This window comes from Scyliorhinus torazame, chromosome 9 (genome assembly GCF_047496885.1).
Source record: "Scyliorhinus torazame isolate Kashiwa2021f chromosome 9, sScyTor2.1, whole genome shotgun sequence".
NCBI lineage: Eukaryota > Metazoa > Chordata > Chondrichthyes > Carcharhiniformes > Scyliorhinidae > Scyliorhinus > Scyliorhinus torazame.
In genome coordinates this window covers 9,880,186-9,905,373 of record NC_092715.1, presented here as the reverse complement: position 1 = coordinate 9,905,373, position 25,188 = coordinate 9,880,186, and the positions used below count along the sequence as shown (strand labels likewise).

The window sequence follows — 25,188 nt, the reverse complement described above, 5'->3', positions numbered from 1 at the left end:
CTCCTGAATCTATGACCTCACTCACCAATATATCTGCTCCTGAATCTATGACCTCACTTACTAATAGAACTGCCCCTGAATCTATGATCGCCCTCACAAATAGAACTTCTCCTGAATCTATGACCACGCTCACCAATAGAACTGCTCCTGAATCTATGACCTCACTCACCAATAGAACTTCTCCTGAATCTATGACCACGCTCACCAATAGAACTGCCCCTGAATCTATGACCTCACTCACCAACAGAACTGCTCCTGAATCTATGATCACCCTCACCAATAGAACTACTCCTGAATCTATGATCACCCTCACCAATAGAACTACTCCTGCATCTATGGCCGCGCTCACCAATAGAACTGCTCCTGAATCTATGACCGCCCTCACCAATAGAACTACTCCTGAATCTATGACCTCACTCACCAATAGAACTACTCCTGAACCTATGACCTCACTCACCAATAGAACTGCTCCTGAATCTATGACCTCACTCACCAACAGAACTACTCCTGCATCTATGATCACCCTCACCAATAGAACTACTCCTGAATCTATGATCACCCTCACCAATAGAACTACTCCTGAATCTATGACCTCACTCACCAATAGAACTACTTCTGAATCTATGATCGCACTCACCAATAGAACTACTCCTGAATCTATAATTTCACTCACCAATAGAACTTCTCCTGAATCTATGACCGCGCTCACCAATACAACTGCTCCTGAATCTATGATCGCACTCACCAATAGAACTGCTCCTGAATCTATGACCGCGCTCACCAATAGAACTGCTCCTGAATCTATGATCGCCCTCACCAATAGAACTGCTCCTGAATCTATGATTGCCCTCACCAATAGAAATACTGCTGAATCTATGACTGCGCTCACCAATAGAACTACTCCTGAATCTATGATCAAAAACCCCAGTAGGACCAACACTAAACCTAACGACACCCACATCAATGCCATTGCTCTGGAAACTGTTGCTATTCTCACCAATACAGCACCCCTTGAAATTAGCATCACCAACGCTACTGAAAGCTTTCTTGAAGCAAGTGTAAATACAGCCATTCATGAAGTTGGCACAACCTGCACAAATACAACCACTCGAGGAAATGCGGTCAACACAAATACCGCTGAAACTGTAGACTATTATAACAGTGTACCTACTGCTGAGATTGGAGGCAGCAACACAAATATAACCACTCCATCAACTATGGCCAATGAAACCAATATCACCACTGAAAGAAAGATAGGCGAGATCACAGGTTCAAACATTCTAGAAAATAGGGAGACCAATACCAGCATAATAACACCTAAAAATGGTGGTATGAATACTAATGAAACTACTCTCGAGTCAATGGTCAACAACATCAATGCAATTGCTCATGGGAGTACAGGAAGCCACATCAGTACAAATGTTCCTCGAATAATAGACACTGATGTTTTAACATCTTTTGATACTAGGGAAAGAAATGTCATTAGAACTATAGAAATAATGGAAATAATGGGTCAGCCAAACACCTCAACCATTGCTCATTCTAGTGGCATGGACAGTGATACCACCACCCCTGAATTTAACTCAGATTTAACCACAAGTGATACAAGAGTCATTCATGAAAACAAAAGCACCCAGACCAATTCAACCAGTTCTGAAACTAGCGTCATTGACACTGATACAAAAACTCCAGGAACTACCACTATCTCCAATATAACCACTCCTGAAACTATGCAGTTCACAAACAATTCAAGTTCTACCAAGACAATTCCTTCCAGGAGATTTACAACCGCAACGGAAATAAAGGACATTGGTCATGAGACAAAGAGCATCCAAATCAATACAAGCATTCTTGAAATCGTGGTTACCCACAATGATACTACTTCTCCTGAACGTTTGGGCAGCTACACAAATAGAAACACTCCTGGAATTGTGGGCACCAATACCAATACAACAGTTCCTGAAGCTAGGGGTAACCCCAACAATTCAACCGTTCCACAAACTGCAACTGCACACAGAAATATTACTCTTCCTGAAGTCTTTGGCATTCATACAAATGCAACCACTCCAGGCCTTATGGTCAATGAAACCAACACACTTGCTGACCAATCACTGGAAAATGACATTGATGTACCTCTCGCTGAGATGAGGGCCAACAATGCCACTTCAGGAACTATGGTGAATGAAACCAACATCATCACTGAAATAATGATGGCCAATAGCACAGATACATCTGTTCTTGAAATTAAGGAGACCAACACCAGTATAACCACACCTGGAAGTCGTGGCAAGAATACTAATAAATCTGCTCTTGAGTCAATGGTCAGAAACACCAGTAAAACTGCTCATGGGAGTACAGAAAGCCACATCAGTATAAATGCTTCTCTAATAATGGACAACAACATCCATTCAAGTACTGTTGAAACTAGAGACAGAAATGTTAATACAGCCACGTCTGAAATAAGGCGTAATGCCACTGCTCCGATCATTGCCGATACAAGCAGCATATACAGCAATAAAATGGCTCCAGAAAATATGAGCATCTACTCCAATCTAACCATTGCCCAAACTATGAGCAGTGATGCCAGCAGACTGGTTCATGAAAATAGCGGCATGCAGACCAATGCAACCAGTCGCAGAACTAGGGGTCACGACAATTATTCATCCATTCCTGAATCTGTCCTCATTTACACATATTCAGCAACCAGAGGGATTATAAGCACTGACTCTAATATCACCACTCCTGAAACTATTGGGATCATAACAAATGCAAGTTCTGCCAAGACTAGGTTTTCCAAAATCTTTAAAACCGCAACACAGATGAAGAGAATTGGTACAAATATCCTGAGTCCCAAGAAAAAGATCACCCACGTCAATACATCCAATCCTGAAACAATATCTAAGCATATCAATACCACTGTTCGTGAAACGGCGGGTACCCACACCAATGTCATTACTGCAGAACTTAGAGAGACACTCCCCTATACCAGTGTTCCTGATACCAGACAGACCCTCCTCAATATCACTGCTCCTGAAACTAGAGAGGCCCTCGCCTATATCACTGCTGAAACTAGAGAGACCCTCCCCAATATCACTGCTCCCGAAACTAGAGAGACCCTCCCCAATATCACTGCTCCTCAAACTAGAGAGACCCTCCCCAATATCACTGCTCCCGAAACTAGAGAGACCCTCCCCAATATCACTGCTCCTGAAACTAGAGAGACCCTCCCCAATATCACTGCTCCTCAAACTAGAGAGACCCTCCCCAATATCACTGCTCCCGAAACTAGAGAGACCCTCCCCAATATCACTGCTCCCGAAACTAGAGAGACCCTCCCCAATATCACTGCTGAAACTAGAGAGACCCTCCCCAATATCACTGCTGAAACTAGAGAGACCCTCCCCAATATCACTGCTCCTCAAACTAGAGAGACCCTCCCCAATATCACTGCTCCTGAAACTAGAGAGACCCTCCCCAATATCACTGCTGCTCCTGAAACTAGAGAGACCCTCCCCAATATCACTGCTCCTGAAACTAGAGAGACCCTCCCCAATATCACTGCTCCTGTAACTAGAGAGACCCTCCCCAATATCACTGCTCCTGTAACTAGAGAGACCCTCCCCAATATCACTGTTGAAACTAGAGAGACCCTCCCCAATATCACTGCTCCTGAAACTAGAGAGACCCTCCCCAATATCACTGCTCCTGTAACTAGAGAGACCCTCCCCAATATCACTGCTCCTGAAACTAGAGAGACCCTCCCCAATATCACTGCTCCTGTAACTAGAGAGACCCTCCCCAATATCACTGCTGTTCCTGAAACTAGAGAGACCCTCCCCAATATCACTGCTCCTGAAACTAGAGAGACCCTCCCCAATATCACTGCTCCTGTAACTAGAGAGACCCTCCCCAATATCACTGCTGTTCCTGAAACTAGAGAGACCCTCCCCAATATCACTGCTCCTGAAACTAGAGAGACCCTCCCCAATATCACTGCTCCTGTAACTAGAGAGACCCTCCCCAATATCACTGCTGTTCCTGAAACTAGAGAGACCCTCCCCAATATCACTGCTGAAACTAGAGAGACCCTCCCCAATATCACTGCTGCTCCTGAAACTAGAGAGACCCTCCCCAATATCACTGCTCCCGAAACTAGAGAGACCCACCCTAATATCACTGCTTCTGAAACTAGAGAGACCCTCCCCAATATCACTGCTGTTCCTGAAACTAGAGAGACCCTCCCCAATATCACTGCTCCTGAATCTATGATCTCACTCACCAATAGTACTACTCCTGAATCTATGCTCACCGTCACCAATAGAACTACTCCTGAATCTATGACAACCCTCACCAATAGAACTACTCCTGAATCTATGATCACCCTCACCAATAGAACTACACCTGCATCTATGACCGCGCTCACCAATAGTACTACTCCTGAATCTATGCTCACCGTCACCAATAGAACTGCTCCTGAATCTATGACAACCCTCACCAATAGAACTACTCCTGAATCTATGATCACCCTCACCAATAGAACTGCTCCTGCATCTATGACCGCGCTCACCAATAGAACTACACCTGCATCTATGACCGCGCTCACCAATAGTACTACTCCTGAATCTATGCTCACCCTCACCAATAGATCTGCTCCTGCATCTATGACCGCGCTCACCAATAGAACTACTCCTGAATCTATGATCACCCTCACCAACAGAACTGCTACTGAATCTATGAATGCCCTCACCAATACAACTGCCCCTGAATCTATGATCGCCCTCACCAATAGAACTGCTCCTGAATCTATGATTGCCCTCACCAATAGAACTACTCCTGAATCTATGACCGCGCTCACCAATAGAACTGCTCCTGAATCTATGACCGCGCTCACCAATGGAACTGCTCCTGAATCTATGATGGCGCTCACGAATAGAACTGCTCCTGAATCTATGATCGCCCTCACCAATAGAACTGCTCCTGAATCTATGATTGCCCTCACCAATAGAAATACTGCTGAATCTTCGACTGCGCTCACCAACAGAACTACTCCTGAATCTATGATCAAAAACCCCAGTAGGACCAACACTAAACCTAACTACACCCACATCAATGCCATTGCTCTGGAAACTGTTGCTATTCTCACCAATACAGCACCCCTTGAAATTAGCATCACCAACGCAACAAAAAGCTTTCTTGAAGCAAGTGTAAATACAGCCATTCATGAAGTTGGCACAACCTGCACAAATACAACCACTCGAGGAAATGCGGTCAACACAAATACCGCTGAATCTGTAGACTATTATAACAGTGTACCTACTGCTGAGATTGGAGGCAGCAACACAAATATAACCACTCCATCAACTATGGCCAATGAAACCAATATCACCACTGAAAGAAAGATAGGCGAGATCACAGGTTCAAACATTCTAGAAAAAAGGGAGACCAATACCAGCATAATAACACCTAAAAATGGTGGTATGAATACTAATGAAACTACTCTCGAGTCAATGGTCAACAACATCAATGCAATTGCTCATGGGAGTACAGGAAGCCACATCAGTACAAATGTTCCTCGAACAATAGACACTGATGTTTTAACATCTTTTGATACTAGGGAAAGAAATGTCATTAGAACTATAGAAATAATGGAAATAATGGGTCAGCCAAACACCTCAACCATTGCTCATTCTAGTGGCATGGACAGTGATACCACCACCCCTGAATTTAACTCAGATTTAACCACAAGTGATACAAGAGTCATTCATGAAAACAAAAGCACCCAGACCAATTCAACCAGTTCTGAAACTAGCGTCATTGACACTGATACAAAAACTCCAGGAACTACCACTATCTCCAATATAACCACCCCTGCCAATATCACTGCTCCTGAAACTAGAGAGACCCTCGCCAATATCACTGCTCCTGAAACTAGAGAGACCCTCCCCAATATCACTGCTGACACTAGTGAGACGCTCCCCAATATCACTGCTGTTCCTGAAACTAGAGAGACCCTCCCCAATATCACTGCTGAAACTAGGGAGACCCTCCCCAATATCACTGCTCCTGAAACTAGAGAGACCCTCCCCAATATCACTGCTCCTGAAACTAGAGAGACCCTCCCCAATATCACTGCTGCTACTGAAACTAGAGAGACCCTCCCCAATATCACTGCTCCCGAAACTAGAGAGACCCACCCCAATATCACTGCTCCTGTAACTAGAGAGACCCTCCCCAATATCACTGCTGAAACTAGAGAGACCCTCCCCAATATCACTGCTCCTGAAACTAGAGAGACCCTCCCCAATATCACTGCTGCTACTGAAACTAGAGAGACCCTCCCCAATATCACTGCTCCCGAAACTAGAGAGACCCACCCCAATATCACTGCTCCTGTAACTAGAGAGACCCTCCCCAATATCACTGCTGAAACTGGAGAGACCCTCCCCAATATCACTGCTCCTGAAACTACAGAGACCCTCCCCAATATCACTGCTCCTGAAACTAGAGAGACCCTCCCCAATATCACTGCTGAAACTAGAGAGACCCTCCCCAATATCACTGCTGCTCCTGAAACTAGAGAGACCCTCCCCAATATCACTGCTCATGAAATTATCGCCACCCTCCCCAATAGCATTATTGCTGAAACTATGGCCAGTGTCACCGATACCAATCCTGAAGCTATAGCCAGCGTCACTGATACCAATCCTGAAGCTATGGCCAGCGTCACCGATACCAATCCTGAAGCTATTGCCAGCGTCACCGATACCAATCCTGAAGCTATTGCCAGTGTCACCGATACCACTATTGCTGAAGCTATGGCCATCGTCACCAATAGCACTATTGCTGAAACTATGGCCAGCGTCACCAATAGCACTATTGCTGAAACTATGGCCAGCGTCACCAATAGCACTATTGCTGAAACTATGGCCAGCGTCACCGATTCCAATCCTGAAGCTATGGCCATCGTCACCAATAGCACTATTGCTGAAACTATGGCCAGCGTCACCGATACCAATCCTGAAGCTCTGGCCAGAATGACCGATACCAATCCTGAAGCTCTGGCCATCGTCACCAATACCACTATTGCTGAAACTATGGCCAGCATCACCAATACCAATCCTGAAGCTATGGCCAGCGTCACCGATACCAATCCTGAAGCTATTGCCAGCGTCACCGATACCAATCCTGAAGCTATTGCCAGCGTCACCGATACCAATCCTGAAGCTATTGCCAGTGTCACCGATACCAATCCTGAAGCTCTGGCCATCGTCACCAATACCACTATTGCTGAAACTCTGGCCAGCATCACCAATACCAATCCTGAAGCTATGGCCAGCGTCACCGATACCAATCCTGAAGCTATTGCCAGCATCACCGATACCAATCCTGAAGCTATTGCCAGTGTCACCGATACCAATCCTGAAGCTATTGCCAGCGTCACCGATACCACTATTGCTGAAGCTATGGCCATCGTCACCAATAGTACTATTGCTGAAACTATGGCCAGCGTCACCAATAGCACTATTGCTGAAACTATGGCCAGCGTCACCAATAGCACTATTGCTGAAACTATGGCCAGCGTCACCAATAGCACTATTGCTGAAACTATGGCCAGCGTCACCGATTCCAATCCTGAAGCTATGGCCAGAATGACCGATACCAATCCTGAAGCTCGGGCCAGCATCACCAATACCACTGTTGCTGAAGCTCTGGCCAGAATGACCGATACCACTCCTGAAGCTCTGGCCAGAATGACCGATACCAATCCTAAAGCTCTGGCCAGAATGACCGATACCAATCCTGAAGCTCTGGCCATCGTCACCAATACCACTGTTGCTGAAGCTCTGGCCACCCACAATGACGGAACTGCTGACGAAATGCGGATTGCTAAGACCAATATAACTGCTCTGGAAATGATGGGCACCCTTAGCAATGTAACAAGTCGCAATACTATAAGTTCACTCACTAATAAAACAACTTCTGAAAGTATGGGTACTCACACTGATATCACTGCTCCTGAAACAACGGGGATCAACACCAGCACAATTTCTTCGGATGCTTCCAGGGCCCAAAACAATGCAACCATTACTGAAGCTATTGCCATCCAAACAAATATAAATTCAGGAACTATGGGCAATTACACTGATAAAATCACTCAAATAATGACGGTCAATAACACAGATTCAAGCATTCTTGTAATTAAGGAAATGAACACAGGTACAACAGTGCCAGAAAATACTAACAAGAAGACTAATACAACCACTCTTGGGAATATGGGAAGAAATGATATAATTGCTGCTATAAGTGTGGAAACTTATGGCCATTCACTCGCTCATGAAATGAGAGGCACCAGTGTCAATATTACTACTTCTGAAATAACAGGTAATGACATTTCTTCAATTATAGTTCATGCTAGTGGCTTGCACAGTGACACGACTACTCATGGAAATGTGAGATTTTACTCTAAGTTAACCATGGCTGGGGCCAGGGACATTGATACCAGTAGATTGGTTCATGAAACCAGGAACACCGTGACCAATGTAACCACTCCCGAGAATTCAGGTAAAGGCAATGATTCAGCCATTCCTGAATCTAGTGCCATTTACACAGGTAAAGTAATTCAAAGACCAATAAGCATTAACCTCAAAATTATCACCCCTCAAATTAAGGTCACTATGATGAATACAAGAGCTCCTAAGACTATGCCTTCCAGCACCTCTAGAACCACAGCAGAAGTTAAAGAGGCTAACCAAATTGGTACTGAGCCAATGTATACCCACACCAATGCAACCACCCTTCCAGCTCGAGAAACGTTTTCCAATTCAACCGTTTCTGAAACTATTATCACCTATGCCAACACAGGTATTCCTGAAGCTAGGGACACCCCCAGCATTCATGAAAGAATAAAAATCAACACCAATACAACCATCCTTGAATCCAAAAGCAGTATAACCATTCCTGAAACCAAGGACAGCAGCACCAATAACTCCACGCTTGAAGATAGAGGCACAAACACCAATACAATTGCTTCAAAGATTGAGATTAAGACAGAGACCAAAACTAATTCAGCTAAGACTGTGGGAAATGACACTGATTCAATATTAAGACCATAAGATATAGGAGCAGAATTAGGCCACTCGGCCCATCGAGTCTGCTCCGCCATTCAATCATGGCCAATATGTTTCTCATCCCCATCCTCCTGCCTTCTCCCCATAACCCCTGATCCCCCTATTAATCAAGAGATCCTCAAGAACATCAGATTTGTGCTCTGTTACTACAGGGCTACAAACCAAGAGTTGGAAGGTGAAATCAGATAGAATAGTTCTTTCTTAGAACATCAGAACTAGGAGCAAGGGTCGGCAATTTAGCCTCCCGAGCCTGCTCCACTGTTAAATATAATCATGGCTGACCTCATCATGGCCTCAACCCCACTGGCCTGCCCGTTCTCCATAAACCTTCAACCCATTACCAATTCAATATTTGTTTAAGTCCTCCTTGAATTTACTCACTGTCCCAGCATCCACCACACTCTGGGGTAGCGAATTCCACAGATACACGATTCACAACCCTTTGGGAGAAGTAGTTTCTCCTCATCTCGGTTTTAGATTTGTTACCTCTTATCCTGAGACTATGACCTGTTCTAGAATGTTCCACAATGGATAGCACCCACTCTACATCTACTTTATCCATACCTTTTATCATTTTGTAGACCTGAATTTGATCTACCCTCATTCATAGAATCACAGAATCACTAATAATAATGATCGCTTATTGTCATAAGTATTGTCAATGAAGTCGGGGAGGCTGGTACTGGAATTAAACCCACGCTGCTGGAATTGTTCTGCATTACAAGCCAGCTGTTCAGCCCACTGTGCTAAACCAGCCCCTAAAGTGCAGAAGGAGGCCATTCGGCCCATCAAGTTTGCACCAACCCTCAGAAAGGAGACCCTACCCAGAGTCGGGCCCCACCCTATCCCCTTAACTCAGTAACCCCACCTCGCATAACCTCTAGCCTTTTGGATATTCAGGGGTAATCGATCATGGCCAACCCACCGAACCTGCACATCTTTGGACTGTGGGAGGAAACCGGAGCACCCGGAGGAAACCCACGCACACACGGGGAGGACGTGCAGACTCCGCACAGACAGTGACCCAAGCCGGAATCGAACCTGGGACCCTTGAGCTGTGAGGCAGCAGTGCTAACCACAATGCCACCGTGCCATCCATGTGCCACTGTGCTGCCCACTTTGCTTATTACATCTTCAAAGAAGTTTAGCAAATTAGTCAAATATGATTTTTCCTCCATAAAACCATGCTGACTCGGATGAAATGTGTTTTGACTTTCCAAATGTTCTGATATCACGTCCTTAATAATTGCTTCAAACAATTTCCCAACAATAGATGTTAAACTAACTGCTCTGTAATTTCCCACATGCTGGCTCTCTCCCTTAGCATTGAATAGAACAAGGCTGGTGAATTAATAACAGCAAACAAAGAAATGGTGGATATGCTAAATACATTTTTTGCATGATGTTGATGATGATAATGATGATGATGGAACTGGTGGATCCCATTGAGACCGTCAGTGACCACATCTGCAGCAAGTGTTTGCTGCTCGAGGAACTTCGGCTCAGAATTGATGAGCTGGAGACCGAGCTGCACACACTGCAGCACATCAGGGAGGTGGAACATTACCTGGACACTTTGTTTCAGGAGGCAGTCACACCCGGTAGAATAGGTTCTGTTAATTCGGACAGTGGTCAGGGACAGAGTGGTGTGACTGCAAGGGAGGCAGGTAGGGGGATCCTGAGTTTAGGAGTTGAGGAGCCTCAGCCCTTGACCTTGTCCAACAGGTATGAGGTACTTGCTCCCTGTGTGGATGAGGAAGAGGGCTGGAGGGAGGATGCGTTGACTGACCACTGCACCGTGGTACAGGAAGCCATTCAAGAGGGGGGAGCAAAAAGACAAGTGGTAGTTGTAGGGGATTCTATAACTAGGGGGATTGATGGCATCCTTTGTAAGCCAGATCGAGAGTCCCGCATGGTATGTTGCCTGCCCGGTGCCAGGGTGAGGGACATCTCTGATCGGCTTGAAAGGATTTTGGAGAGGGAGGGGGAGGATCCAGTTGTTGTGGTCCACGTTGGGACTAACAACATAGGTAAGACTAGGAAAGAGGACCTGTTTGGGGATTATCAAACACTAGGGACTAAATTAAAGAACAGGTCCTCCAGGGTTATAATCTCTGGATTACTACCCGAGCCACGTGCCAATTGGCATAGGGTTGAGAAAATTAGAGAAGTTAACACGTGGCTAAAGGAGTGGTGCGGGAAAGAGAGATTCCATTTCATGGGGCATTGGCATCAGTACTGGGGCAGGAGGGACCTGTACCGTTGGGACTGTCTTCACCTGAACCATTCTGGGACCAGTGTTCTAGCAAATAGGATAAATAGGTTGGTCACAAGGACTTTAAACTAGCAAGTTGGGGGGAAGGGAAGTGTAAAGCTATGGACAGGATAATGGTTAATGGAGATCAAGGCAGCAGGTTACGTGACAGGTTATTATGTAGAGATATGGGTTCAAAGACAAGGAAAATTAGGAGAAAGGGTAAGAGGAAAAATAAATTGCGAAAAGTTACTGATCAAGGTGTTAGGATTCATAACAAAGACATAAAAAACAGCATAAGTGTACTTTACCTGAATGCTCGTAGTATAAGAAATAAGGTAAATGAGTTGATGGCGCAAATCATCTTGAATGACTATGATTTAGTGGCCATTACTGAAACATGGTTAAAAGATGGTCACGACTGGGAGTTAAATATCCAAGGGTATCAGACTATACGAAAGGATAGAATGGACGGTAAGGGCGGTGGTGTAGCTTTGTTGTTTAAGGATGGCATCCGGGCAATAGTAAGGGATGATATTGGTGCTATGGAGGACAAGGTTGAATCAATTTGGGTGGAAATCAGGAATAGTAAGGCGAAAAGGTCACTGATAGGATTAGTCTATAGGCCACCAAATAGTAACAAGATGGTAGGGCAGGCAATAAGCAAAGAAATAACGGATGCATGTAGAAATGGTACAGCGGTTATCATGGGAGATTTTAATCTGCCTATCGATTGGTTTAACCAGGTTGGTAAAGGCAGCCTTGAGGAGGAGTTTATAGAATGTGCCCGGGATAATTTCCTGGAACAGTATGTAATGGAACCTACAAGGGAACAAACGGTCCTAGATCTGGTCCTGTGTAATGAGGCAGGATTGATTAATGATCTCATAGTTCGGGATCCTCTTGGAAGGAGCGACCACAATATGGTGGAATTTAAAATACAGTTGGAGAATGACAAGGTAAAATCAAACACTAGTGTTTTGTGCTTAAACAAAGGCAATTACAATGGGATGAGAGAAGAACTAGCTAAGGTAGACTGGGAGCAAAGACTTCATGGTGAAGCAGTTGAGGAACAGTGGAGAACCTTCCGAGCGATCTTTCACAGCGTTCAGAAAAGGTTCATACCAACAAAAAAGAAAGACGGTAGAAAGGGGAAAAATCGATCGTGGATATCTAAGGAGGTGAGGGAGAGTATCAAATTGAAGGAAAAAACATACAAAGTGGCAAAAATTAGTGGGAGACTAGAGGACTGGGAAGTCTTTAGGGGACAACAGAAAGCTACTAAAAAGCCATAAAGAAGAGTAAGGTAGACTATGAAAGTAAACTGGCTCAGAACATAAAAGCAGATAGTAAAAGCTTCTACAAATATATAAGACAAAAAAGAGTGGCTAAGGTAAATATTGGTCCTTTGGAAGATGAGAAGGGAGATTTAATAATAGGAGACGGGGAACTGGCTGAGGAGCTGAACAGGTTTTTTGGGTCAGTCTTCACAGCGGAGGACACAAATAACATGCCAGTGACTGATGGAAATAAGGATATGATAGGTGAGGACCTTGCGATGATTGTAATCACTAAGGAGGCAGTATTGGGCAAGCTAATGGGGCTAAAGGTAGGCCAGTCTCCTGGCCCTGATGGGATGCATCCCAGAGTGTTAAAAGAGATGGCTAGGGAAATTGTAAACGCACTAGAGATAATTTATCTAAATTCACTAGACTCTGGGGTGGTCCCAGAGGATTGGAAAGTAGCAAACGTGACACCACTGTTTAAAAAAGGAGGTCGGCAGAAAGCGGGTAATTATAGGCCGGTAAGCTTAACTTCGGTTGTAGGGAAAATGCTGGAATCTATCATTAAGGAGGAAATAGCGGGGCACCTGGAGGGAAATTGTCCCATTGGGCAGGCGCAGCATGGGTTCACAAAGGGTAGGTCGTGTCTGACTAATTTGGTAGAATTTTTTGAGGCCGTTACCAGTGCAGTAGATAACGGGGAGCCAATGGATGTGGTATATCTGGATTTCCAGAAAGCTTTTGACAAGGTGCCACACAAAAGGTTGCTGCATAAACTAAAGATGCATGGCATTGAGGGTAAAGTGGTAGCATGGGTAGAGGATTGGTTAACTAACAGAAAGCAGAGAGTTGGGATAAATGGGTGTTTCTCTGGTTGGCAACCTGTAACTAGTGGGGTCCCTCAAGGATCAGTGTTGGGCCCGCAGTTGTTCACAATTTACATAGACGATTTGGAGTTGGGGACCAAGTGCAATGTGTCAAAGTTTGCAGACGACATTAAGATGAGTGGTAAAGCAAAAAGTGCAGGGGATACCGGAAGTCTGCAGAAGGATTTGGATAGGTTAGGTGAATGGGCTAGGGTCTGGCAGATGGAATTCAATGTTGCCAAGTGTGAGGCTATACATTTTGGGAGGAATAACAGCAGAATGGATTATTATTTAAACGGTAAGGTGTTAAAACATGCTGCTGTGCAGAGAGACCTGGGTGTGCTGGTGCACGAGTCGCAAAAAGTTGGTGTGCAGGTGCAACAGGTGATTAAGAAGGCTAATCGAGTTTTGTCTTTCATTGCTAGAGGGATGGAGTTCAAGACTAGTGAGGTTATGCTGCAATTGTATAGGGTGTTGGTGAGGCCGCATCTGGAGTATTGTGTTCAGTTTTGGTCTCCTTACCTGAGAAAGGACATATTGGCACTGGAGGGAGTGCAGAGGAGATTCACTAGGTTGATCCCAGAGTTGAGGGGATTAGATTATGACGAGAGGTTGAGTAGACTGGGACTGTACTCATTGGAGTTTAGAAGGATGCGGGGGGGGATCTTATTGAGACATATAAAATTATGAAGAGAATAGATAGGATAGATGCAGGCAGGTTGTTTCCACTGGTCGGGGAAAGCAGAACTAGGGGGCATAGCCTCAAAATAAGGGGAGGTAGATTTCGGATGGAGTGTAGGAGGAACTTCTTCACCCAAAGGGTTGTGAATCTCTGGAATTCCTTGCCCAGTGAAGCAGTTGAGGCTCCTTCTTTAAATGTTTTTAAGAAAAAGATAGATGCCTTTCTAAAGAATAAAGGGATTAAGGGTTATGGTGTACAGGCCGGAGAGTGGAGCTGAGTCCACAAAGATCAGCCATGATCTCATTAAATGGCGGAGCAGGCTCGAGGGGCCAGATGGCCGACTCCTGTTCCTAGTTCTTATGTTCTTATCAGTCTTCACTGTGAAAGACATTGCAAATATCCTAAGATATCAGATGGGCTGATTTCAAATAACATGGCAGAACTTACAAAAATCCCAATCACAAGGTGTAGAGTATGAGAGAAACTCAAGGGGCTAAAGGTGGACAAGTCACCTGGGCCCGATGAACTGCATGCTAGCTTTGTAAAGGAAGTGGCTGCACGGATAGTGGACCCATCAGTTGAAAATTTTCGTAACTTGCTAAATTCCGGGAGGGTACCAGAAGATTGGAAAATAGCCAATTCGACGCCCATGTTCAAAAAGGGAGAAAGGCAGAAGGCAGGGAAATACCGGCCAGTCAGTTTAGCATCCATTATTGGCAAGACACTGGAGTCAATGATCAAAGAGGAAATAGTGAATCATTTCGGAAAGCTGAGTATAATCAAACATAGTTAACATGGTTTTAGGAATGGTAAATGAGGTTTGACAAATTTGCTTGATTCATTCCGGATGTAACAGGACGAGTAGATAGAGAGATCCTGTCGATTTAGTATATTTAGATTTCCAAAAGGCATTTGACAAGGTGCCACATAAGAGGCTGCTGCATAAAGCAAATGGAATTGGAGGAAGTTTGTCAACATGGATCGAAAACTGGATTTCACATAGGAAACAGAGAAGTGGAATAGATGTAACTAGTGGAGTACTGCAGGGATTAGTATTGACCCACAATTATTCACTATTTACATGAATGACCTAGAGGGAGGAACAGAATGTATGGCTTCCAAATTTGCCAATGATACAAAAATAGGTGGAAGGGCCGATTGTAATGAGGATATTGTGATTCTGCAGCAGGGTACAGACAGATTGGGTTACTGGGTGAAAAGCTGGCAAATGGAGTTTAATGAGGGGAAGTGTGAGGTCATGCACTTGGGTAGGAGGAATCAAAAGTCAGATTAGTATCTAAATGGAGAGAGAGTGCAGATAAATGAAGTACAGAGGGATCTGGGTGTTCTAGTGCATGAATCACACAAAGCTAGCCGGCAGGTCTAACAAGTAGTTCAGAAGGTAAATGTCATTTTGGCCTTTATTGGAATGGGATTGGCGTTTAAAAATAGGGAGGTTTTGTTGCAATTGTACAGAGATTGGTGAGGCCTCACCTGGAATACTGCCAACAGTTTTGGTCCCATTACCTAAAAAAGGATATAGTAACAATGGAGGCAGTTCAAAAGAGATTTACCAGACTAATTCCTGGGATGAGAGGGTTGCCCCATCAAGAGAGACTAGGGACTGCGCGGTGGCGCATTGCTTAGCACTGCTGCCGACTCACGATGCCGAAGACCCGGGTTTGACCCCCTCTCCGGGTCACTGTCCGTGTGGAGTTTGCAAATTCCCCTTGTGTCTGCGTGGGTCTCAACCCCACAACCCAAACATGTGCTGGGTAGGTGGATTGGCCATGTTAAATTGCCCCTTAATTGGAAACAAAGAATTGTGTACTCTAAATTTATTTTTAAAGAATCACGAGAGAGTAAGTAGTCTGGGTCTGTATTCCTTTGAGTTCAGAAGAGTGAGAGATGATCTTATTCAAACAAATACGATCCTTAGGGGGGTGACAGGGTAGATGATGAGATATTTTCACTGGTGGGAGAGACTCGAACAAGGGAACAGAGCTACAAGATACAGGGCCACTCATTTAAAACTAAGGTGCGTAGAAATGCCTCCTTGCAGAGGTAAATCTCTGGAATTCTCCACTGGAGACTAGATCATTAGAAATATTGAGAGTGGAGGTGAATGAATATTTGATTGATGGAGGAATAGAGGCTGTGGGGAATTGGCACAGAAAAGGAGTTGAGGCTGGCATAGATCAGCTATGATTTTATGAAATAATGTGGGAGCAGGTTTGAAGGTGTGGTGGCCCCCCTCCGGCTTCTATGTCTTGTGTTCCAGTGAAAATGCAGTCTTCAATGCTAAAAAACTCCTGTAGCTCCAGGCATTAATTTAATCATACTTGCTCTTGAAATTGCACAATCCCACGATGAAAACCTCTTTGATTCCTTCTATCAATTTATCCATTTCAGGATCTGCACCTTTGATTGTAACTGAAAATCCTGACAAACAAAGAAATTTTCCAAGTATGAAAACATCTTCGGAGGGTTCAAATTCAACAAATGAATTGAGAAGAGATGTAAGTTTGGGCCGGTTGCACTTTGGAATTATGGTGCCTCTGGGATTTATTTCCTTGATAAAAAGTATAAGGAGCTGTAGCGCACAAAGACTCCGTGAGACGAATAGAGTGAAGTCGATGAGGCTTTATTAAGCGTGTCTGTTCCCCCGCAGCTCGATAGTAGAATGGCCTGCGGGTGAGGACTCCGGCTTCTTATACTCCGCCTTCAGGGCGGAGCTAGAGGTCAACGGCCAACCAGGACCCGGGAACTGTCAGCCAATGACATTAGGGCTTCCAGTCCCACATGACCCCTAATACATACTACCACATTCACCCCTTGTCAAAATGAACCCGGCGGGGTGATGCTTCGCATGGTGGTAAGGGTTTACAGGGCTGGTCCTGGGAGGAAAACATTCATATGGCAATACAGTATTGTACAATTTTGTCCTGTTTCAACTATTTACAGAAGGTATCGGGACAAAAGCAAAATGTTCTTGTGAAAGGTCCATATATTGATTTAGATCGACGCCACGAGTCGGTCGGGCGGTCTGGTCGTCCGTGTCGATCGCCTCGGCCCCGGTGGTGGTGGTGGTGCTTGTACCGATGTTGTCGTCTCCGGGAGCCTTACGGTTTCAGCTTGGGCTTTATTCTTGGTCAGGCCTGAGGGGCGGGGAACCGATCCTCCTGGGAAGGGGGCGGTCGCGGGGTGCGGCGGTGGCAGGAAGGGGGGGGGGTTGGGTGAATGGTGTCGGGGGGGTGTGTGTGTTGCCGGCGGGCGCCAGATCCCGCAGGGAGACCGTGTCCTGTCAGCCGTCGGGGTACTCCACGTAAGCGTACTGCGGGTTCGCGTGGAGGAGGTGAACCCTTTCGACCAACGGGTCCGCCTTGTGTGCCCGCACGTGCTTTTGGAGCAAGATGGGTCCTGGGGCTGCCAGCCAGGTCGGTAGCGCCGTTCCAGAGGAGGACCTCCTAGGGAAGACAAGGAGACGCTCATGAGGCGTTTGATTAGTGCTCGTACATAATAGCGACCGGATGGAGTGGAGAGCGTCCGGGAGGACCTCCTGCCACCGTGAAACTGGGAGGTCCCTGGACCGTAGGGCCAGTAGGATGGCCTTCCAGACCGTGCCGTCCTCCCTCTCTACTTGCCCGTTCCCCCGGGGGTTGTAGCTGGTCGTCCTGCTTGAGGCTATGCCCTTGCTGAGCAGGAACTGGCGCAGCTTGTCACTCATGAAAGAGGACCCCCTGTCGCTGTGGACGTATGCGGGGCAACCGAACACTGTGAAGATGGTGTTCAGGGCTTTAATGACTGTGGCCGCGGTCATGTCAGAGCAGGGAATGGCGAATGGGAAGCGGGAGTATTCGTCCACCACATTAAGGAAGTATGTGTTGCGGTCGGTGGAGGGGAGGGGCCCTTTGAAATCCAGACTAAGGCGTTCAAAGGGGCGGGAAGCCTTAATCAGATGCGCACCATCCGGCCTGAAAAAATGCGGTTTGCATTCCGCGCAGATGTGGCAGTCCCTTGTGACTGTACGGACCTCCTCTAAAGAGTATGGGAGGTTGCGGGACTTGATAAAGTGGAAAAACCGAGTGACCCTCGGGTGGCAGAGGTCCTCGTGGAGGGTTTGGAGGCGGTTAATTTGTGCGTTGGCACATGTGCCGCGGGATAGGGCATCGGACGGCTCGTTCAGCTTTCCGGGACGATACAAGATCTCGTAGTTGAAGGTGGAGAGTTCGATCCTCCACCTTAAGATCTTGTCGTTTTTGATTTTGCCCCGCAGTGCATTATCGAACATGAAGGCTACCGACCGTTGGTCGGTGAGGAGAGTGAATCTCCTGCCGGCCAGGTAATGCCTCCAATGTCGCACAGCTTCCACTATGGCTTGGGCTTCCTTTTCCACTGAGGAGAGGCGGATTTCTGAAGCGTGGAGGGTTCGGGAGAAAAAGGCCACGGGTCTGCCCGCTTGGTTAAGGGTGGCCGCTAGAGCTACGTCGGAGGCGTCGCTCTCGACCTGGAAGGGGAGGGACTCGTCGATGGCGCGCATCGTGGCCTTTGCGATATCCGCTTTGATGCGGCTGAAGGCCTGGCAAGCCTCTGTCGACAGAGGGAAGGTCGTGGTCTGTATTAGGGGGCGGGCCTTGTCTGCGTACTGGGGGACCCACTGGGCGTAGTATGAAAAAAACCCCAGGCAGCATTTCAGGGCTTTTGAGCAGTTCAGGAGGGGGAATTCCATGAGGGCGCGCATACGTTCGGGGTCGGGGCCTATTATCCCATTGCGCACTACGTAGCCCAGAATGGCTAGCCGGTTGGTGCTAAAAACGCACTTGTCCTCGTTGTACGTGAGGTTCAAGGCTTTGGCGGTCTGGAGGAATTTTTGGAGGTTGGCGTCGTGGTCCTGCTGGTCGTGGCCGCAGATGGTTACATTGTCGAGATACGGGAACGTGGCCCGCAACCCATGTTGATCAACCATTCGGTCCATCTCCCGTTGGAAGACCGAGACCCCGTTTGTGACGCCAAATGGAACCCTTAGGAAATGGTATAATCGCCCGTCTGCCTCGAAGGCTGTGTACTTGCGGTCACTTGGGCGGATGGGGAGCTGATGGTAGGCGGACTTGAGGTCCACGGTGGAGAAGACTTTATATTGGGCAATCCGATTGACCATGTCGGATATGCGGGGGAGAGGGTACGCGTCTAGTTGTGTGTACCTGTTGATGGTCTGGCTATAGTCTATGACCATCCTTTGTTTCTCCCCTGTCTTCACTACTACCACCTGTGCTCTCCAGGGACTATTGCTGGCCTGGATTATGCCTTCCTTTAGCAGCCGCTGGACTTCGGACCGAATGAAGGTCCGGTCTTGGGCGCTGTACTGTCTGCTCCTAGTGACGACGGGTTTGCAATCCGGGGTAAGGTTCGCAAACAAGGACGGGGGTTGCACCTTGAGGGTTGCGAGGCCGCAGATAGTGAGTGGGGGTATTGGGCCGCCGAATTTGAACGTAAGGCTCTGAAGATTGCACTGGAAATCTAATCCCAGTAATGTGGGGGCGCAGAGTTGGGGAAGGACGTGTAGTTTGTAGATTTTGAACTCCCTCTCCTGCACCGTTAAAGTAACTGTGCAGAAACCTTGGATCTGTACGGAGTGGGATCCTGCAGCTAGGGAAATCTTTTGTGCGCTGGGATAGGCGGTCAAGGGACAGCGTCTTACCGTGTCGGGGTGGATAAAGCTCTCCGTGCTCCCGGAGTCGACTAGGCATGGTGTCTCGTGCCCGCTTATTAGCACCGTTGTCATCGTCGTCTGGAGTGTCCGAGGCCGAGCTTGATCGAGCATAATTGAAGCGAGACGTGGTTGTAGTAGTGGAGCGTCTTCCTCGAACCCCGTGGAGCCGTCGACACTGGGGTCCGTTGTTGCCGTCCAAGATGGCGTCGGGGATGAACAAAATGGCCGCCCCCATACATCGCACATGGCTGGGGGGTCATAAGATGGTGGCGGGGGTGGACAAAATGGCCGCCCCCACGCGTCGTACAGGTCTGGGGTGGTCCAAGATGGCGGCGCCCTTCCTCCCCTCGTGGTGGCCGGGACCCAAAATGGCGGCGCCTGCGGGTCGCACATGGGGCGCTGGGGGGGTTGGGGAGCGTTAGGACCGCGCGGGGCTCCCTCATCTCTGGGGACAGCGGTGGTCGGGACCCAAATTGGTAGCGCCGGCGGGTCATACGTGGGGACGGGGGAGGTGGATTGGGGAGTGTAAGCAGCGTGCAGGGCTCCCTGTTCTCCCGGGACCGCGGTGGTCGGAACCCAGAGTGGCTGCGCTCTGGGACAACCATGGGGCGCTGGGGGGGTTGGGGAGCGTAAGCGGCGTGCAGGGCTCCCTGTTCTCCCGGGACCGCGGTGGTCGGAACCCAGAGTGGCTGCGCCTGCGGGTCGTACATGGGGCGCTGGGGGGGTTGGGGAGCGTAAACGGCGTGCAGGGCTCCCTGTTCTCCCGGGACAGCGGCGACCTCGCGGGACCGGCACACAACCGCGAAATGGCCCTTTTTCCCGCAGCTCTTGCAGATCGCTGCACGGGCCGGGCAGCGCTGCCGGGGGTGTTTCGCCTGGCCGCAGAAATAGCAGCGGGCGCCCCCGGTGCGACTTGGCGTTTGGACCGCACAAGCCTGTGGGGTGTCCGGGGGGGGGGGGGGGGGGTGGGTTTGTCGCGACGGGTACGTACGGGGCCCAATGGCCTGCCGCGCGGTCAGGGCCATAGGCGCGGGTATTACGCGCGGCCACGTCTAGGGAGGCTGCTAGGGCCCGGGCCTCTGAGAGTCCTAGCGACTCTTTTTCAAGAAGTCTTTGGCGGATTTTGGAGGAATTTAAACCTGCCACAAAAGCATCGCGCATTAACATGTCCGTGTGTTCGTTTGCGTTCAACGAAGGGCAGCTGCAGGCTCGTCCCAAAATCAGCAGCGCGGCGTAGAATTCGTCCATCAATTCTCCGGGACTTTGCCGTCTCGTCGCGAGCTGGTAGCGAGCGTAGATTTGGTTAACTGGGCGGACATAGAGACTTTTCAGTGCTGCGAACGCCGTCTGGAAATCCTCCGCGTCTTCGATGAGGGAGAAAATCTCCGTGCTTAACCTTGAGTGCAGGACCTGTAGTTTTTGGTCTTCTGTGACCCGGCCGGTGGCCGTTCTGAGGTAGGCCTCGAAGCAAGTCTGCCAGTGCTTGAAGGCTGCTGCCGCGTTCACTGCGTGGGGGCTGATCCTCAGGCATTCCGGGATGATCCTGAGCTCCATAGTCCTTTTTAGGCACGCTTAATAAATTGTAGCGCACAAAGACTCCGTGAGACGAATAGAGTGAAGTCGATGAGGCTTTATTAAGCGTGTCTGTTCCCCCGCAGCTCGATAGTAGAATGGCCTGCGGAGGAGGACTCCGGCTTCTTATACTCCGCCTTCAGGGCGGAGCTAGAGGTCAACGGCCAACCAGGACCCGGGAACTGTCAGCCCCTCATTAGGGCTTCCAGCCCCACATGACCCCTAATACATACTACCACAGGAGCACAACCCCATTTCTGAATTTTCCAGCTCCCTCCTCAAGTCCCAGATTCCCCCGGCATGGGGCTAGCGCCCCATTGAAATCTCTGTCACTCCATGAAGGACTGGACAGTTCCAGCCATTACTGCTGGGTTCATTCAGGGAAAAGGCTACAGTCCCTCAGCAGCATGGCAAATTGGTTCCTGAACTCAGCTGTGCCCTTCTCTGTAAGAACTTTCAACAGGGGTCTGACCGATTAATGCATTGGAATAGATTTTAGTGCATATGTCAATTAAAGTTAGGCCTTTGTCCATGTTTGCGTGGGTCTCACCCCCACAACCCAAAGATGTGCAAGTTAGGTGGATTGGCCGCGCTAAATTGCCCCTTAATTGGAAAAAAAATAATTGGATACTCTAAATGTATTTTAAAAAGGTTAGACCTTTGTAATGAGGTTAATTTTCGTTATTGTTGTTATATATATTATTTTAGTAAACAAAAAAAATTCTGTATGGAGAATAATAAAATGATTCTGAGAAGGAATTATTGAATACGTTTCCGCAAAAACTTAAATTAAAGGAAGTAGGAATTGGGCCGATGATTTGAAAACAAAGCTGTCGGGCAGTTACATTTCTTTTCATGTTAAGGACGACTTAGTGGATCATACAGAAGGTGTGCTGTGCTTCCCCTGAACATGAACATATTTCTAGGTTGAGATCTATACCCTTCACCTAAAGCTATCCTGGTTGAGGGCTGCATCAAAGCTTGAAAACATAGAACATAGAACATTACAGCGCAGTACAGGCCCTTCGGCCCTCGATGTTGCGCCGACCTGTGAAACCACTCGAAAGCCCATCTACACTATTCCCTTATCGTCCATATGTCTATCCAATGACCATTTGAATGCCCTTAGTGTTGGCGAGTCCACTCCTGTTGCAGGCTGGGCATTCCACGCCCTTACTACTCTCTGAGTAAAGAACCTACCTCTGACATCTGTCCTATATCTATCTCCCCTCAATTTAAAGCTATGTCCCCTCGTGCTAGCCATCATCATCCGAGGAAAAAGGCTCTCACTGGCCACCCTATCCAATCCTCTGATCATCGTGTATGCCTCAATTAAGTCACCTCTTAACCTTCTTCTCTCTAACAAAAACAGCCTCAAGTCCCTCAGCCTTTCCTCATACGATCTTCCCTCCATACCAGGCAACATTCTGGTAAATCTCCTCTGCACCCTTTCCAATGCTTCCACATCCTTCCTATAATGTGGCGACCAGAACTGCACGCAATACTCCAAATGCGGCCGCACCAGAGTTTTGTATAGCTGCAACATGACCTCATGGCTCCGAAACTCAATCCCTCTACCAATAGAAGCTAACCCACCGTGCGCGTTCTTAACAACCCTCTCAACCTGGGTGGCAACTTTCAGGATTTATATACATGGACACCGAGATCTCTCTGCTCATCCACACTGCCAAGCCCATTAGCCATTAGCCCAGTACTCTGTCTTCCTGTTACTCCTTCCAAAATGAATCACCTCACAGTTTTCTGCATTAAACTCCATTTGCCACTTCTCAGCCCCAAACTTATACGCAAAGTTAGCTGGGAGTCATTCCTTTTTCAAGCCTGACATGAGCCGCGCCTATCTCCAGCAGTGCTGGGATTCGAACCTGGGTCCTCAATGCCGCAGTCCCAGTACTAATCACTGCGCCACATGCCACCCCATGAATGGATAAAGATTCATCTATTTGAACATCCCTCTGCAGTTGGTACCCTTTCCAAGGTTGATAGTGAATAAAGAGGAAAATGTTATACGTCCTCCCACTCATTATCCCTGTATACCTGGAGGAGAAAGCTTCCAAGCAACGCAGTGTTGGAACCTAGACCAGGAAGGTAGTTAAAATGGAGCGTTATCTCAGCCCTTTGCCTTTCTTGCCAATTGATTTGTATTTTTGGTGTCTACTTTATTCAGTGATTTATCGATGATTCTGAAGCAGGTGGGTTAAAGTTTGGAATTTTCAAGATAACAGAAATATGGATGTCAGCTGTGGTTCAGTGTGTCGCGACCCCATCTCTGACTTGAGCAAATAATCTCGGCTAATTCTCCCAAGTGCAGTGTAAAATATCCCATTACACTATTTGAATAAACCTCGTGTCTTTGCCAATATTTCTCCGTCACTGAAGTTTGAATAGGTTACATGACCATTACACTGCAGTGAGAATTGGTTACATGACCATTACACTGCAGTGAGAATAGGTTACATGACCATTGCACTGCAGTGAGAATTGGTTACATGACCATTACACTGCAGTGAGAATAGGTTACATGAGCATTACACTGCAGTGAGAATAGGTTACATGACCATTGCACTGCAGTGAGAATTGGTTACATGACCATTACACTGCAGTGAGAATTGGTTACATGACCATTACACTGCAGTGAGAATTGGTTACATGACCATTACACTGCAGTTTGAATAGGTTACATGAGCATTACACTGCAGTGAGAATAGGTTACATGACCATTACACTGCAGTTTGAATAGGTTACATGAGCATTACACTGCAGTGAGAATAGGTTACATGACCATTACACTGCAGTGAGAATAGGTTACATGACCATTACACTGCAGTTTGAATAGGTTACATGAGCATTACACTGCAGTGAGAATAGGTTACATGAGCATTACACTGCAGTGAGAATAGGTTACATGACCATTACACTGCAGTGAGAATAGGTTACATGACCATTACACTGCAGTTTGAATAGGTTACATGAGCATTACACTGCAGTGAGAATAGGTTACATGAGCATTACACTGCAGTGAGAATAGGTTACATGACCATTACACTGCAGTTTGAATAGGTTACATGACCATTACACTGCAGTGAGAATAGGTTACATGAGCATTACACTGCAGTGAGAATAGGTTACATGAGCATTACACTGCAGTGAGAATAGGTTACATGACCATTACACTGCAGTTTGCAAGAGCTTGCTGTGTGCAAATTGACTGTCATGTTTCCTAAATTCCATCAGTGCCTACACTTTGACGCTTCTTCATCAGCTGTGAAATGCTTAGGACGTCCTGAGGCCATGAAAAGCACCATCGTCTTTCACGACTTTCTTTATTGATCAACTTAAAATTAACCTAATTTCAACACCTGGGGTGGAACTCAACCAAAAAATATCTAAGTGTCATTTTGGGCAGGTTTGGTGGGGTCTTTCCCATTGGCTTTTCGGGTCGGATCCACACCGTTATTCACCGGAACTTAGGGCGGGATCAAACCAAAACAAATGTGAGTCCGTCCAGGAAAGACCGTGCTATCTAATGGCACTCTGTTGCTATTTCAGGATCAAGCATAGAATACCCCTCCCGAGACTGCATTTAACATCATTTCCTAACATCATACACTAAGGAGCTCCAACAAATGGAGCACCTCAGTGCAGGACCCCCGGCTTGACCCCCAGTGCGCCAAC

The 25,188-nt window shown here is 47.2% G+C and overlaps 2 protein-coding genes across 2 annotated transcripts in view; both read left to right on the top strand.

Moving 5' to 3' along the window:
- LOC140429947 (uncharacterized) overlaps positions 1-691 on the top strand; it is a 470,344-nt gene extending 469,653 nt beyond the window's left edge. The window contains exon 36 of the mRNA XM_072517537.1: positions 680-691. Within this exon, the coding sequence (XP_072373638.1) occupies positions 680-691 (12 nt within the window). The remainder of the gene's footprint in view (positions 1-679) is intronic.
- Positions 692-4,985: 4,294 nt separating this feature from the next.
- LOC140429946 (uncharacterized) overlaps positions 4,986-25,188 on the top strand; it is a 134,333-nt gene continuing 114,130 nt past the window's right edge. Inside the window, exons 1-2 of the mRNA XM_072517536.1 lie at positions 4,986-8,382; positions 16,626-16,732. Coding sequence (XP_072373637.1) covers positions 4,986-8,382; positions 16,626-16,732 — 3,504 coding nt within the window. The remainder of the gene's footprint in view (positions 8,383-16,625; positions 16,733-25,188) is intronic.